Source organism: Ailuropoda melanoleuca, chromosome 14 (assembly GCF_002007445.2).
Source record: "Ailuropoda melanoleuca isolate Jingjing chromosome 14, ASM200744v2, whole genome shotgun sequence".
Classification (NCBI taxonomy): Eukaryota; Metazoa; Chordata; class Mammalia; order Carnivora; family Ursidae; genus Ailuropoda; species Ailuropoda melanoleuca.
This window is the reverse complement of record NC_048231.1, coordinates 68,281,432-68,297,890: the sequence shown is the minus strand read 5'-3', so window position 1 is coordinate 68,297,890 and position 16,459 is coordinate 68,281,432. Positions and strand designations below refer to the sequence as shown.

General features: G+C 36.9%; 1 protein-coding gene across 12 annotated transcripts in view; it reads left to right on the top strand.

The window, feature by feature from the left end:
- Positions 1 to 16,459, top strand: part of NOL4 (nucleolar protein 4) — a 388,522-nt gene that overhangs the window by 262,727 nt on the left and 109,336 nt on the right. For 9 of the 12 annotated variants that reach the window (XM_002917596.4, XM_034642861.1, XM_034642862.1 and 6 more), the window contains 2 exons: positions 7,741 to 7,920; positions 8,629 to 8,820. In XM_002917596.4, the coding sequence (XP_002917642.1) occupies positions 7,741 to 7,920; positions 8,629 to 8,820 (372 nt within the window). The remainder of the gene's footprint in view (positions 1 to 7,740; positions 7,921 to 8,628; positions 8,821 to 16,459) is intronic. The other 3 variants (XM_002917597.4, XM_034642865.1, XM_034642863.1) reach the window with 1 other exon arrangement.

The following is a 16,459-nucleotide window of genomic DNA, read 5'->3' as shown; positions in this document are numbered from 1 at the left end:
CATTTTTTGATTTGTTTTTTTGTTTCTCGTGTATTGAGTTTGAGAAGTTCTTTGTAGATCTTGGATACCAGACACATAGACCAATGGAACAGAATAGAGAACCCAGAATAGGAACCTCGGCTCTTTGGGCAACTAATCTTTGATATAGCAGGAAAAAACATCCAGTGGAAAAAGACAGTCTCTTCAATAAATGGTGCTGGGAACATTGGACAGCTACATGCAAAAGAATGAAACTTGACCACTCNAACTTGACCACTCTCTCACACCATACACAAAAATAAACTCCAAATGGATGAAAGACCTCGATGTGAGAGAGGAATCCATCAAAATTCTAGAGAACATAGGCAGCAACCTCTACGACATCGGCCAGAGCAACCTTTTTCATGACACATTTCCAAAGGCAAGAGAAACAAAAGATAAAATGAACTTATGGGACTTCATCAGGATAAAGAGCTTCTGCACAGCCAAGGAAACAGTCAAAAAAACTAAGAGACAGCCCACGGAATGGGAGAATATATTTGCAAAGGACACTACAGATAGAGAACCATTGCTTCTAGACTGCTGATATTTTTAATGATTCTAAGATTGCCCAATATATTCAGTAATGACTAATATATTCTTAAAAGCTGGCTGAATTCAGTAAGTTACAAATTCCCAAATCAATATACAGAAATCTATTGTGCTTCAACTCTACTTCAATTAAAAAATTGTTTCTATACACTAATAACAACTATCAGAAAGGGAAGTTAATAAAACTATCTCATTAAAAATTACATTTAAAAAGAATAAAATACCTAGGAGAAACCTGAAGCAACGAGGTGAAAGATCTATGCACTGAAAAGTATAAGACATTGGTGAAAGAAATTTAAACTGACACAAACAAATGAAAAGATATTCCATGCTGATTGATTGGAAGAAATAATATTACACCCAAAGTAATCTAGAGACTCCATGTAGTCTTATCAAATAATTTATCTAGACACATGAAAATTCCAATGGCATTTTTCGCAGAAGTAGGACAAATAATCCTAAAATTTATATGGAACTGCAAAAGACCCCAAATAGCCAATGCAATCTTGACAAAGAAAAACAAAGCTGGAGACATCACGCTCCCCGATTTCAGTATGTATTACGAAACTATAGTAATTAAAACTATATAGTATTGGCATAAAAACAGACACCTAGATCAGTGGAACAGAATAGAGGGACCAGAAATAAACCCATGCATATGTGGTCAATTGATTTATGACAAAGCCAAGAACAGACCATGGGGAAAGACAGTGTCTTCAATAAACAATTTTGGGAAAATTGTACAGCTGCATGCAAAAGGATAAAACCACTACTTAACACCATGTGCCTAAACAAACTTAAAATGGATTAAAGACTTGAATATAAGACCTGAAACCATGAAACTCTGAAAGAAAATACAGGCGGTTATTTCCTTGATGTCTGTGTTGGTGATGATTTTTGGATTTGACATGGAGATCAAAAGCAACAAAGGCAAAAGTAAACAAATGGGGACTATATCAAACAAAAAGCTGTTGCACAGTGAAGGAAACCAACAAACCGGAGAACATACTTGCAAATGTTATATCCAATAAGAGGTTAAGATCCAAAATATATAAGAAATTCTACAACTTAACACCAAAAAACCAACCAATCCAATTTAAAAATGGGCAAGGGATCTGAATAGACATTTTTCCAAAGAAGACATACATATGGCCAATAGACACCTGAAAAGATGCTCAGTATCACTAATTATCAGGGAAATTCAAATCAAAACTACAATGAGGTATCACCTCACACCTGTTAGAATGGCTATTATCAAAAGGAGAAGGTATAACAAGTGTTGGCCAGGATGTGGAGAAAAGGGAGCACTTGTGCACTATCAGTGGGAATATAAATTGGTGTAGGCATTATGGAAAACAGTATGGATGTTCCTCAAAAAATTAAAAATAGGGGTGCCTGGGTGGTTAGTTGGTTATGTGTCTGCCTTCAGCTCAGGTCATGATCCCAGGGTTGAGCCCCACATCAGGCTCCCTGCTCAGCGGGGAGTTTGCTTCTCCCTCTTCCTCTGCTGCTTCCCCTGCTTGTGCGCGTGCTCTCTCTCTCTCTCTCCCTCTCTCAGTGTCAAATAAATAAATAAAATCATTTAAAAAAATAGAAGTTTCATTATGGGGGCACCTGGGTGGCTCCGTTGGCTGTGTTCACTCTTGGTTTTGGCTCAGGTCATGGTCTCTGGGTCCTGAAATTGAGCCTCATGTCAGGCTCCCTGCTCGGCACAGAGTCTGCTTGGGATTCTTTCCCTCTTTCTCTCCTGCCCCTTCTGCTTCCCCTCCTCCCCACACATGCTTTCTCTTGCTCTCATGTTCTCTCTTTCTTTCTCTCAAATAAATAAATACATACATAAATCTTAAAAAAGTAAAATGAAATCAGAAGAGTTTCATATGATCCACTAATTCTACTTCTGGGTATTTGTCTAAAGAAAATGAAAATACTAGGAAGGTATACTTATTCCTGTTTTCATTGAATTATTACTTACAATACTCAAGACATGGAAGCAACCTAAGTGTCCATCAATGGAGGAGTGAAGCAAGAAAATGTAGTAAATATATGCAATAGATTATTATTCAGCTATAAGAAGAAGGAACTTTTGCCATTTGTGACAACATGGATGGACCTTGACGACATTCTGCTAAGTGAAGAGAGTCAGAGAAAGGCAAATATCAAATGATCTCACTTGTATGTGGAATCTTGAAAAACAAAACAAAAAAACCAACCAAAAGAGAGATAGAAAACAAGTTGGTGTTGCCAGAGTTGGGTGGTGGTCGGTGCATAGGGAATAGATGAAAGGAGTCAAAGGTACAAACTTTGAGTTATAGAGTAAGTCACAGAGATGTAATGTACAGCATGGTGACTATAGTTAATAATATTGTATTGCTTATTTGAAGTTGTTAAAGTAAATCCTAAAAGTTCTCATCACAAACAATTTTAAACTCTATATGGTGGCAGAGGTTAACTAGAATTATTTGGATCATTTTGCAATATATCCAAATATCAAATCATTATTATATACCCAAAACTAATATAATGTTGTTTGTCAATTATAACTCAATTAAAAAAGAACTGGCAAGATAAATTTTTAAATTGCAATTTAAAAATTAATTCAAATTATCTTCTGTACAACTCTAACGTGTAAGCAATCACTTATTCAGAAAACATTTATTGCCTTATTCCCTCTATGTGCTTGACATTGTGCAAGGTTTTAAGGATGGAAAAGGCATGGTCTCTGAGTGACCCCAACATCAAATAACTCTTAGGCTGTGTGGAAGGTGGACATGTAAGCCAACTTGTATAATCATGATCAGTGCTGTGACAGGGCTGCATATAGACTATTATGAAAACATAGATGCCTGCCACTAAATTCATGAGATTCTTCCCTTATTTAAGGCTTGATAAAGAAATGAAAGGTTTGTCTTTATTTCCTTTGTCTGTATATATCACAAATTGCCCCTCTAGCCTCAGCTGTGTCTCCTATTAAGCACTATGGCCTTGCTGTCTGAGCCATTCTATGCTCTGACCACAGAGTAAGCAAACAGATTAAGCTTCCTTTTTGGGAGGGGAGGGGAGGGGAGGGGAGGGAGGTGTCCTAGGTCCAGAGCTAGCAGTTCTATTAGGATGGTAAAAATGTGAGAAAATAGAAGTGCAAATGTATTTTTTAAGAGGTCTTTGCTAAGGAGAGCCGCAGGTTATCTCAAGAGGAAAAAATGGAATATATAATTAAGGCAAAAATATACTTTTGGCTCCATGAACTAACACCTCTGTTATGAGGAAAGGCAAGTTTGCATCTTCTATAGGGCCTAAGTGGTGATTCCTTACATTTTGGATTTTTTTTAAGATTTGATTTGGGGGCACCTGGGTGCTCAGTCGGTTAAGCATCTGCCTTCAGCTCAGGTCATGATCTTGTGGTCCTGGGATGGAGCCCAGCATCAGGCTCCCTGCTCGGTGGGGAGCTTGCTTCTCCCTCTCCCTCTGCCTCTCCCCCTGCTTGTTCTCTCTCTCTCTCTCTCTGTCAAATAAATAGAATCTTTAAAATTTTTTTTAAATTGGATTTTTTTCAATTTATACCAGGAATATGAAAATAATTGCTCCTGAAATGAAGGCTTCTTAGAGTATGGTCATCCAAGGTTCTTAATAAGTTGAGGTAGGTTTATGGTGTAGAAACTGCCATATTTTATGTGGGTTGTTAAAAGGCTATAGTAATTTTTATGGTTTGATTCTATATTAACATCCCAATACCCATATACCCCAATTTTAGAAAAGGACTTTATTTTTAGAGCAGTTTTAAGTTCTAAACAAAATTGAAAAGAAGATGCAGTGATTTTTAAAAACCCCTGCCCCTATGCATGTAATAGCCTCCCTCATTATCACATCACTTACCAGAGTGGTACGTTTGTTATAATTGATGAACTTACATTGACAAACTAAATACCCAAAGTCCATTGTTTATATTAGGAGTCCTGGTGTTTACATTCTGTGGGCTTGTACAAATATACAGTGACATGTATCTACCATTATAGTATCATACAGAGTATTCCCAGAGCCCTAGAAATCCTCTGTGCTCCACCTATTCATCCCCCGCCCCTCACAACTCCTGGCAACCAATGATCTTTTAACTGTTCATAGTTCTGCTTTTTCCAGAATGTTTTATAGCTCAAATCCTACAATATGTAGTCTTTTCAGATTGGCTTCTTTCCCTTAGTAACAAGTGTTGGGTATTCCTTCATGTCTCGATTAGCTTTTATCTTTTTAGTATTAAATAATATTCCATTCTCTGGATGTACCACGGTTTATGCATCCATTCACCTATTGAAGCACATCTTGATTGCTTTCGTTTTAGCAATTCAGAATAAAGCTGTTATAAACATCCCTGTGCAGTTTGTTGTGTGGACATAAATTTTTTACTCTTTGGGTAAATACCAAGGAGCAAAATTGTCCATATGATAAGAGTATGTTTAGTTTTGTAAGAAAAAACCAAATTGTCTTCCGAAGTGATTGTACCATTTTGCATTCCCATCAGCAGTGAATGAGTTCCAGGTGCTCCACATCCTCGCCAGCATTTGATATTGTTGTTCCAGATTTGGCCATTCTAATGGGCGTATAGTGGTATCTCTTAATTGTTTTAATTTGCATTTCCCTGATGACATATGTGAAGCTTCTTTTGATAGGTCTATTTGCCATCTGTTTATCTCCCTTGGTGAGGTATCTCTTAAAGTTTGGGGCCCATATTTTAATCAGGTTGTTTACTTTCTTGTCATTTAGTTTTTAGTGTTTGTGTATTTTGGCTAACAATCCTTTACCAGGTGTGCCTTTTGTAAATATTTTCTACGAATCTGTGGCTTGGCTTTATTCTCTCATTTTTTAAGACCAAATAGTTTGTAGAAAATGGGACACTGCTAACAGTCTTAAGTGCTATTTCCGTAGAGCATTTCTTTGTTGCTCTGAGAGAAGAAGGAGACGTCATGTGTTGATTCCTATCTCAGTCTAGCTTGAAAGAAAATGCAAATTAACACGAGAAGTAGAGAGCAATGATAGTGCTTAATTTTGTGTCAAATGCCATAGTGCATTAAGAGTTCACACTTCAGAGAAACATTAAAGTAGACTGAGATAGAAGAGGGAATCTTGATGGAAATTGAATTTACTTGGTTTGGCCTTGAAAGCTAGTTGTATTTTCAACAGTGAGAGAGGCAGGAAATGACACTCCAGCTAAGAAACTGGATTCAGAGTTATACAAATTTCAGTTTATATTATAGAAGGAAAAATTGATTATGCTTTAGATTTAGATTCTGAATAGTCTCAGATCTGTAAGACTGGGTCTTCTTTACCTAGTGGGACTAGAGGTATAAATCCGATGTCATTCCAAATGGTTCTATTTATAGCAGACGGCTGGGTTGTGTATTTCACATGGCATGTAGAAAGAATATCTTAGCCCAGCATATTTGCATTCAGATAAGTGTATTGTAACATTTTTTAAATGTTGCACATTGGCATTAAAAATACATAGATGGGGGGCGCCTGGGCAGCACAGCGGTTAAGCGTCTGCCTTCGGCTCAGGGCATGATCCCGGCGTTATGGGATCGAGCCCCACATCAGGCTCCTATGCTACGAGCCTGCTTCTTCCTCTCCCACTCCCCCTGCTTGTGTTCCCTCTCTTGCTGGCTGTGTCTATCTCTGTCAAATAAATAAATAAAAAATCTTTAAAAAAAAATACATAGATGGTGCATTTTTCAAACCAATGGAATATTTGCCTTATATTTTAAAAGGTAAATCCACCTTGTTAATTTAAAATATTATTATATTACAATAATATGTTATAAAACATGTTGTTTTTCAAAATTTTACCTCTGTTTTTTATGTCAGGGATCTATTCTAGTTTTATTCTTTCTCTGATTATGCAGTAATAATATGTTAGCATGATCCTTACAACATTCTACACATGTTACCACACACAGGCATTTTTGAACACTGCTGATTTAAAATTTTCCATTGTGAGTTTCTTTCAAAAGCATTCAAAAACATTTTAGTTTTTTGATTTGAGGATGCTGCTGCTGTTTACAGAGATATTGTCCATTCCACTGAGGTCACCTAGGTATCTAAGTTTTTATATGTGAAATTTGGGTTGTTAATCTGGCCTTACCATGACTGATTTCTGTACCATTCCAGACTCAATTGCAAAGGACAAAACTCAGACTTAGGTGAAGAAAAAATGAAGGGGGATGAGGTGTAGGAGAGTACAGTATCAAACAGCTGGTGGGTTAATTTCAGGCACAGTTGAATCTAGAATCTCAGGTGATGTTATTAGGAGTCTATTCTACTTAGCCTTGCTGGATTCAACTTGATCTCAGTCACCCAGAGGTAAAGTTGGGGCACAGCTGGGGTAGAGGAGGTTGCTGCCCTGGGATTGGCGCTCTCACCTGGGGGAGCAGAGGCTCTTTCTAAAAGGAAAAGGTGCTGCACAAAGAAGTAGGAGATAGCACAGCAGGACCCATGGTTGGTCTTGAACACAATTATTGAGGTTCCTGAGAACTGTGTTTGTTGGCATTCATCTTCCATTAAGCATTAGGAAGTATTAAGCTTAACATAATTCAGAGGAAACCTGGTTCCTTTTTTCTAGACCAAAATTCAGTGCCGTCCTAAGACTCACACACAATTTAAAAACTGATTTTCAAGACGTTGTCTTGTACTTAGCACCCCTAGTATCAATATTTTGTGTAGTCCTTGTTGGACAAATCAATTAAATATATCCACCCCTCAGTTTCCTTATCTGTTTAAAAAAATACTGACACGGTTAGACTGACTAAGGTCTGAGGTCATTTCTCTTTGTAAGAATATGTGATTCAATGATTCTGTCAGAAAGGTGATTACAGATTGGTTTTTCTTTCTCTTAAAGTATGCATATTGAGTGGAAACTATCTTTGCTCTCAAAAAGCTAAATCTGATAGAACTTTCTGCAGTGATAGCAATGTTCCATGCAGCTCTTGAGCACTTGTAATGTAGCTGGCATGACTGGGGAGATGGATTTTTCATCTAATCTTCATTAATTTTGATTCAAATTAAAATAGCCACGACCCTGGGATTAACTTCTTTCAGCAAGATGTTTGAGAAACCGTTGAAATTAAAAATGGAATTCATATGTTCTGTGATGAATTAAAAAGCAACGATTTGCCCCTTTCTTTCCAGTCTCCTGCACACAGCTACTCAAGCTACGACTCTGGAAAAAATGAGAGCGTAGACCGAGGTGCCGAGGACCTGTCTCTAAACAGGGGCGATGAGGATGAAGATGACCACGACGACCACGACGATTCCGAGAAAGTGAATGAGACGGATGGCGTGGAGGCGGAGCGGCTGAAAGCTTTTAATGTGAGTCCAGCCACCCTCCCCGTGGGGCTTACTTTTTACCACTTCACTTTCATGTTGTTGCTTGTTGGTAAATGTGGATATTCTAGAGACATGTCTGTTTAATTTACAGAAGGATTTAAAAAGTACATGAAACACTCTTTGCCAACCAGACACCAGAATTGCTGTGTTTTGTTTAGAATTTTAAAGCCAAATGTGAGCTGAAAACTGGATTTGTGTTGTGTGAGTATGCATGTTTACCTAGTGGATGAGGGGGCCTCAGCTTATTCCTCGAAGAGTATGCCTGTCATCAGTTATTTCTCTTGCCTTCCCAGCTTATCTAATTATGCATGACAAAAGAGTCCATTGTTTTCAGAGATTAGTGTAGCAATATAGCAGCTGCATTTATCATTAATGGAGAATTTTATGGGGTGCTTAATTGTCACAGTCTACTGTTATTTCCTGATTTTTTTTTCCTACACGATAGTCTATACTTTTCTGTCTGTCTGTCTGTCTGTCTGCCTCTCTCTCTCTTTTCTCTCTATTTTTTTATCCAGCCATTTAGAAAGCCTTTAAAGGGTGTTTGCTTAAAATTTCTGGCTTTCCATTGCAAAGTTCTCCAGTACATAAAGCAGAAAAGAGTATTTTCCTATCGGTAATCAAGACAGGAAGCTAGGAACAGCAGAGAGCAGTCCTCCAAACCCTTCTCCTCTGTCTCCCTCTTGCCAACAGATGTTTGTCAGGCTGTTTGTAGATGAAAACTTGGACCGAATGGTCCCAATCTCTAAGCAGCCCAAAGAAAAGATCCAGGCTATCATTGACTCATGCAGGCGACAATTCCCTGAGTATCAAGAGCGTGCCAGAAAACGTATACGTACTTACCTCAAGTCCTGCAGGCGGATGAAAAGAAGTGGTTTTGAGATGGTGAGTTTTGAATTAAAACACAGCCCTAGATTCCATCAAAATCCCACATGTAAACCATGACACTATTTTTTTTTTTCCATCTTAGTGTCTTTTTTATTTTTTCCATAATGTCAGGTCCAAGGGGTTTTTGTTTGCTTGTTTGTTTTCTTCCCCTTCTCCTTTTCATCTTCCCGAAGTATTTATCCCCTTGTTATTCAATAAGGAATGTCTGGTGAGACCAGCACTCACAGGCACACATGCTACCTGGTACAGGAAATGAGGGGAATCTGAGTTAAAAGCCAATGAGAACCGGCATTTCACACGTGTTTGTTCTCTGTCACTACTAAAGCTGATATAAGTTTAACCTTCAGTTGAAGCACGAGTTGTTGCTTTAGGTGGCATGTGAGAACAGCTTTCCCTGGAACCAAAGGAAATGGATGGATCCATCTAAATAATGCTGTTTTCATACCAATGGTTAACAAGTAGCAAGTCTTGAGAGTAAAGATCAGGGAATGAAAATCCTCACGTGAAAAAGAAGGCTCTGTTGTACTCAGTGTATTTGTGTGCTTGTGGTAACATGAGCTTTGCCATTCATCTGAGCTTTACAGATGGATGAGATTATGTTGGCATTAGGTTATTCATGGGTGGAAATCAGATATCAATGGTTTTCGAACTGTATTGTTTCACCTTGTGCTAATTGCTATTCCTAGAAATAGTGTATCTGTTTACAATGTGTTTTTTTTTTAATTTTTGTTTTTTATGTACAGGAGCAAAAATGTATTAGAAATTTTCTGAAGCCATTTTTTTTCCCTTTCTTGGCTCCATCAAAGCCAAGACTGTTGGTGTTTGTGATCAGTGCCTGTAATGTGTTAGCTGTGAAGGGGTGGTGTTGGTGAAGCTGGGAGAGGTTTCAGAGATGTCATGTAGGACAAATAGGTTCTTAGATCTAAATGAAATGACAAAAGCAATAAATCTATCAATTCATCTATCTACTAACAATTCTTCTTCATTGTCTTGTAAAAATACCTTTGATATTTTTTCTTTTTCTTTTCTTTCTTTCTTTTTTTTTTTTTTTTTGAGAGAGAGAGAGAGACAGAGCTGGGGGAGAGGGGCAGAGGGAGAAGGAGAGAGAGAATCTTAGGCAAGCTCTACATCCAGTGGGGAGCCCCGTGCGGGGGCCAATCTCAAGACTCTGAGCACATGACCTGAGCCTAAATCAAGAGTCTGACGTTTAACCCGCTGAGCCACCCAGGTGCCCTCCTTTGATATTCTTTAAAACAGTATGACTTTATAGAGAAGCAGTCTGCCTAGATGGTACCAAGCATAAGGTTCCGTCCCCAGGGAGCCTCATTTGGAGTTCTGGATCCCCCCCCCTTGTAGCTGTGTGACTGGCAAGTTACTTGTTACCTGTACTCAGATGCCCCTTCTAGAAGTGTTGACTCCTAACTTATAAAGTTGTGAGAATTCTATAAGTTGTCACTTGTAAAGCTCTACAAACCATTTCTGACACATAGTAACCACTCAATAGATCTTAACTGTGACAATATTTTCAAATATTACTTAATCTGTCATCTGATAAAAGGTTCCCAAACTGTTCGTATCGAACAATCACAGAATACTCCATGTAAATTCTTGTTTACTTCCCAGAATAATAACTATATTGAAGCCAGTTTGTAGTGCATACGTCATTTAAAAATCAAAATGGCCTTGCTAGACCTGATCACACTGAATTATGACAGTAGAGGTAGAAGAGAGTTTGCTTGAAGAAAAGAAAACTCTTTCTCCCATTACTGAATTATTTAGAAATTATTAGTACCTACTCAGTAAAAGAGAGATGATAGAGAGAAAAGGGTATCTAAACAGATGTAAAAGCCTAGAGTCCTGGCATTGACATTTGGTTCAGAACCACTTGGCAGCTGATGTAAAATTGCTATTGAACGTAAATATGTCTCTTTAAGAATACAATGTACGATATATACTTTTCTCTTACAGTAATAATAAAGATGATATCATACATCAAGTTTTTTATTTTACCAGCATTTAGCATTTCTATTTGTTTTCCTAATCTTGTAATATTATTTAGAGTTTCTTTGGTAAAATTTCTTATTTTCCATTAATTATTCTTTATAAGAAAAAAATCATTGTCGGGGCGCCTGGGTGGCACAGCGGTTAAGCGTCTGCCTTCGGCTCAGGGCGTGATCCTGGCGTTATGGGATCGAGCCCCACATCAGGCTCCTCTGCTATAGAGAGCCTGCTTCTTCCTCTCCCACTCCCCCTGCTTGTGCTCCCATTCTCGCTGGCTGTCTCTATCTCTGTCGAATAAATAAATAAAATCTTTAAAAAAAAATCATTGTCATGTAAAATTCTTAATATCTCCCGGGCATATTTGAGACTTTCACAGGTTTTTCTACTGATTGTATTTATTTACTTCAATATGCAGATCCATTTGTTGTACACCGTGTGCTATGCATAGAGAAGAACAAGAGTTGACTAATTCAAAGTCAAGTAGTTTTACAAACTAATCATAAAGAAATATGCTCTAAAGAAGTGCTATTTTCCTTAACTTTTATTATTTATTCATTTATTCAATAATGTATGTACCATTATACAAAGTAATAAGTACAAATATTAGAGATTTCTGACCAGTTAATTAGGAAAATATAACATGTTCCCTGATCATTATGATTTATGGAGGTGACAAGTTGCGGAAGTGAAATACTTAAGTAATAATATAAGGCCTAATATAATTAAATGTTAAGTGAACAACATGAATGAAAATTTATATCCTAGGTCACGATTTTCTTTGGATACATTTACTCAGGAATATACCACTGGAAATAACAAATCTACCATCCGTTGACACTTGGGATTTTGATTTTTTTTTTTTAATGTATTACTTCATTGTCATGGGGCATGGGGAGAATTATGTGTCATTTTGAATACTTACCCTTATCTAGAATAGATAGGAAAATGTATGACTAGGGCAGATAGTAATTACAACTAAATTTTGTATGTGAATATTTTTGGCCTTCGCTTTTTAAAATTAGATATAAAATAATATCCATAGTTTGTTTTTTTTTTTTTAAATTGAAACAGCATTAAATTAAATCTTCCCTCTATTGTGTTTTGTGTAGGTAGACATGGGGGAAAAAGTCTCATTTTCAGCAAATAGTCATTTTAACATACAAGTTATTCTGCAATACTTAATAGGTCAACATAAGAATTTTTTAATATATTTGTAAAATGAAATTCTTATGTGAAGGATTTTTTCTTTAATTTTTATTTATTTATCCGACAGAGAGCATAAACAGGGAGAGAGGGAGGCAGAAGGAGAAGCAGGCTCCCCGCTGAGCAAGGAGCCCGATGTGGGACTCCATCCCAGGACCCTGGGATCATGACCCAAGCTGAAGGCAGATGCTTAACCAACTGAGCCATCCAGGCGCCCCATTATAGGTTTGGATAAGTGTAGGATTATTTGGTAGGAGATTCCAAAGTGGTGTTCAACAAGCTTATTTCTTCCAGTTATTTGGGGTGTCTAAGCTAGAAGACTCCTTAAGTAGAGTGAAACACAAAATATTGAATTATATGTTTTGTGTTTATGAAATTCAAAGAGGTAATCCTATAGAAGTGGTTCATCACAACATACATTAGTTGAGAATGCTGGCTTTCACTTTTATTAATATCTCACTGTCATTAATACAAGATCTATGCATGGTTAATAATTATCCCTTAAGAATTTACATGTCAACATAAATACTTTTAATTGACTTCACTGAATGCATACAAATATTAGAGTAGGTATTTAAGCATTTTTATTTCACTAGAATTATCAAGACCCCCCGATCTCGGTTGCTTAAGTAGCCAAAATTTCATGCCATCACTCCAAATAGTCTCTGTAATGGGTGAAGTACAATAACTGTATTACTATAGTTATATAACAGCTATATTATTTTCGTATTATGATTCTTTTCTGTACGCTTTCACCAACTCACTGTTGCCAATCCTTTCAAATCATAAAATCCTCCGTGTTGAATATCAAAGGGCATGTTTTATGAAAAAATCTCATAAGTTTGACCCAGAGTCAAACTGGTTTTAGTTTTTATTAGATTTTTATTAGATTTTTAGAACCCAATGAATGAGTTAAACAGCCATTAAATTAATCCTTTAACAAATACATCCAATTGTTACTGATTCAGTTGTGCAGCTTTGAATCTCAAATTACTTTAACTAGTTTTCTAAGGAATATCTGTTGATGTTCTAGGGAAAAAATGTGTTTCGTCAAGATGTCCTGATCTTAAATTCAGGAGCACATATAACAGATAAGATCATAAAAGCAAAACTTTATGAACAAGGTGGGATTGGTTCATGCCTAAGTATAGTCTGTGTTATGTGATGTGATTTCTCTTTTTGTGTTCTGATATTATATTGTTAGAGACTGTTTCACCATCCTGCATTTGTTTACATGTATTTTTTATAAAACTCAGAAGGTATTTAGGGGAGCCCTTGTAAGACACTTGCGGCCCATCATTCCTACAGTATCTCAAATTGTGCCACTCTACCAAAATAGATCAGGTAGCCTAGATATTTGAATTCAATAAATTCAGTGTCTTGAAAAATTACCTGTTTACTTCCTTTCACATATCATGTGATTAACTATTTGAAGATATCGGTCTCTGACATTTTTGTAATATTTTGCTAAGGATGTTGTCCACTAGGCTACTAAATGTCCATAGTTAATTACCTTATTTCATAAATTTCTTTTAGAATGTAATACAAGGAGAAAAGTGCTTCTCCTTTGGAAATAGAATGCGTTTTGTTTTCTCTTTACTAGGACAATGCAACTGAATTTGTTCACTTTTGTGCTCACTGCCAGCAAGTTCAGAGCCAAAGTTTATCTGAAGTCCTAGTTCTCTTTTTGTTTAATTATACATAGAGTATATATTTCTTTGGTGGCTCTAATATCTATTTTAGGGGGAAAATGAGTTATAAATTAAAAAAAATATGTGTAATTATGGAAACACCATATTTTAATACCATAATCAAAGTTCTTTATTATAGTATTTCTTTTTAATTACATTCTATAGTGCCTTCCTCAGCTATTTTGATATCTGCTCTTTTGAGCTTATGACTCTTTCCTTAGAAAAGAAGTAATGTTTTGGAAATAGTACTTTTTTTTTAGGGAATTTCACTAATTACAGCATTTGCCTCTAGTTGTCTAATGCAGGTGATAGTAGAGAGATCGGAATTTGTTTTCAATTTAAAGCTCCCCTGATATGAGCATTGCAAAAGCTATGGTGACACGTGCTGTTCATTCTTTAGCAAAGGGAGAGATTATAAAAAATGAATTAAAGTGCTTCTTTAAAACTTTGATTGGAGATAGACCCAGCCCTTCATACAAGGTCATGATTAAAATCTATAGTAACCTGGGCATTATTCACGTTATTATTCCCACAACTGTGTAGGTTTCTGTCTTTGTGACCAGTTAACTTAATGAAGCTAATTAATTAGCAAACACATTCTGCTTGAATTCCCCACCTGCTACTTGTACCAACTTTTGGTCTCTTTTTTATAAATGTCATCTACTATCCCCTGGGATATTTTCGTGCCATCTTCTGAGTTCTTTATTCATAGTATTTCTTTTTAATCACATCCTCTACTATTTTCTTTAATAGTTTTTGCTCTCTGACCTTTTGAACTCACAATTCTTTTACTTGCTCAGTTTCATGATCTGCATCTCTATTTCACTTTGGCCATTCGTAACATGGATGTACCTTAGTCTTAGTTATCAAAGAGTTTACACAAGCAATATTAGAAACTTTCACAATCATCTAAAATTTTTCAAATATCTGCCACTGTCTTTGCAGAGGGAATGTCCTCATTGTATCTGCCCCGGATGACCCTGAAGCCTCTGTTCTCCCATCATTCAGCCTCCTTCAGGACGTTGCTTCATCAACCATCCCAACACTCACAGTTCCTGTTTTCCCTTTTCACTGAGAGAGGGAAACTTCTCTTCTGACTTAAAAAAAAAAAAAAAAAGTCCCAAGACTCCAAGAAAATATTTCATCTCTTGTCTCCTTTTCTGCAGTCTGAGACCACCTTTCTTTGCCAGTTTCCTGAAAGATTATTTTATACTGCCAGATCATATTACCACCAACTCCCCCAATGGTCCCTCACATCAGTTTCTGGTTCTCACGACCCTATTGAATTGGTTCTTTAAAAAATCACACAACTGCCTTTGTACCAGACCCAGACATTGCATCCTCAATGAAATCACCCCCATTTTCTTGAGGCTCTTGTTGCTCTCCCTCCTTATTTACCTTTGCTTTTGAGCCACTTGCTAAGATCCCGGGCTCGGCCATGTACCGCACCTTCCCCCGTCTGCAGGGGAAGGTCTGCTCTGTGTAAGCAGCTCTCGCCATAGAAGCCCAGTCATCTGCAGAGCTTTTGTATTTCATTCTAAATGTCAGCCAGATGCTGGACAAAGTATTGTTCTATCCTCAAGGAACTCTTTGTATTTTCCATTATTCATCCTCTCCACTGGTCTTTCACCTCATCTACCAAATCACCAGTAAATTCATCTTGACTTGCCTCTTTCTGGTAATTGTGCCAGTATTGTCATTTGCAGCAGCGCTCATAAGCCTGGAATGAGACTGGACTCTTTCTTACACTTACGGCTTGCATCCTACCACTCACTGAATTCTGTTTATTCTTTCTTTGTTGTGATTCCTGAATCAGTCCAGTAATTTTGACTTTTATCAGCTACCATTTTAGTTCTAGCCCTTCCTGCCTCATACCTATATTCTTACAGAATCCTAACTCTCTTCTCTGTTTTCATCTTGTACTCCCTCCCTACCCTCTGTTTCCAGGCAGGGACAGAACTAGGATTTGTGACTGAAAGTTATAAAAGTTGTGCCTTTCATTAAAAAAAAAATACAAAATTATGAGCAAAAAATTAAGAAGGATGAATATTTATTTCTAGTTTAAAAAGATACCATACATAAAATTTTTTCAAAAACAGAAGTCTTGAAGATTCGAACCCTTTTCTTCTAACATCTCTTGAGACAATTTTCAGACACACTTACATATACATACTTTCTGACTTTCACTTGGCTTTTTTTTTTAATATAGTTAGGTTTATTCGCCTTAATCCGCATTCCATCATGGCCTCACCTGATATCATGGTTAATTAAAAAATTTACATACAACAAAAGCCATTTATTGTGCTAAATAGTTTTTCATGTTTTGACAAATCCAGAGTCCTATATCTACCACCACAATACCAATACAGAAGAGCCCCATTAACCTAAAAGTTCCTTTGTAGTAAACTTCCCTTTCCCTAAACATAGCAACCACTGATCTGTTTTCCATCTCTATAGTTTTGTCTTTTCCAGAATGTCGTATAAATGGAATCAAACAATATGTAGATTTTTAGGTCTAGCTTCTTGCACTTAGCAAAATGCATTTAAGATTTGTCCATGTTGTTGCGTGAACCAATAGTTCATTCCTTTTTACTGTTGAGTATAGGTAACCTTATTACATGGATATACCTTCCCTACCCAGAATGCTTACAATTTCCAGAAACTCCGAGAGTTCCATCCGGTTGAGGGACTCTGGTATCTAAACTTCATTGACTGTATGAGAAATCTACCTTTGTTCTTGG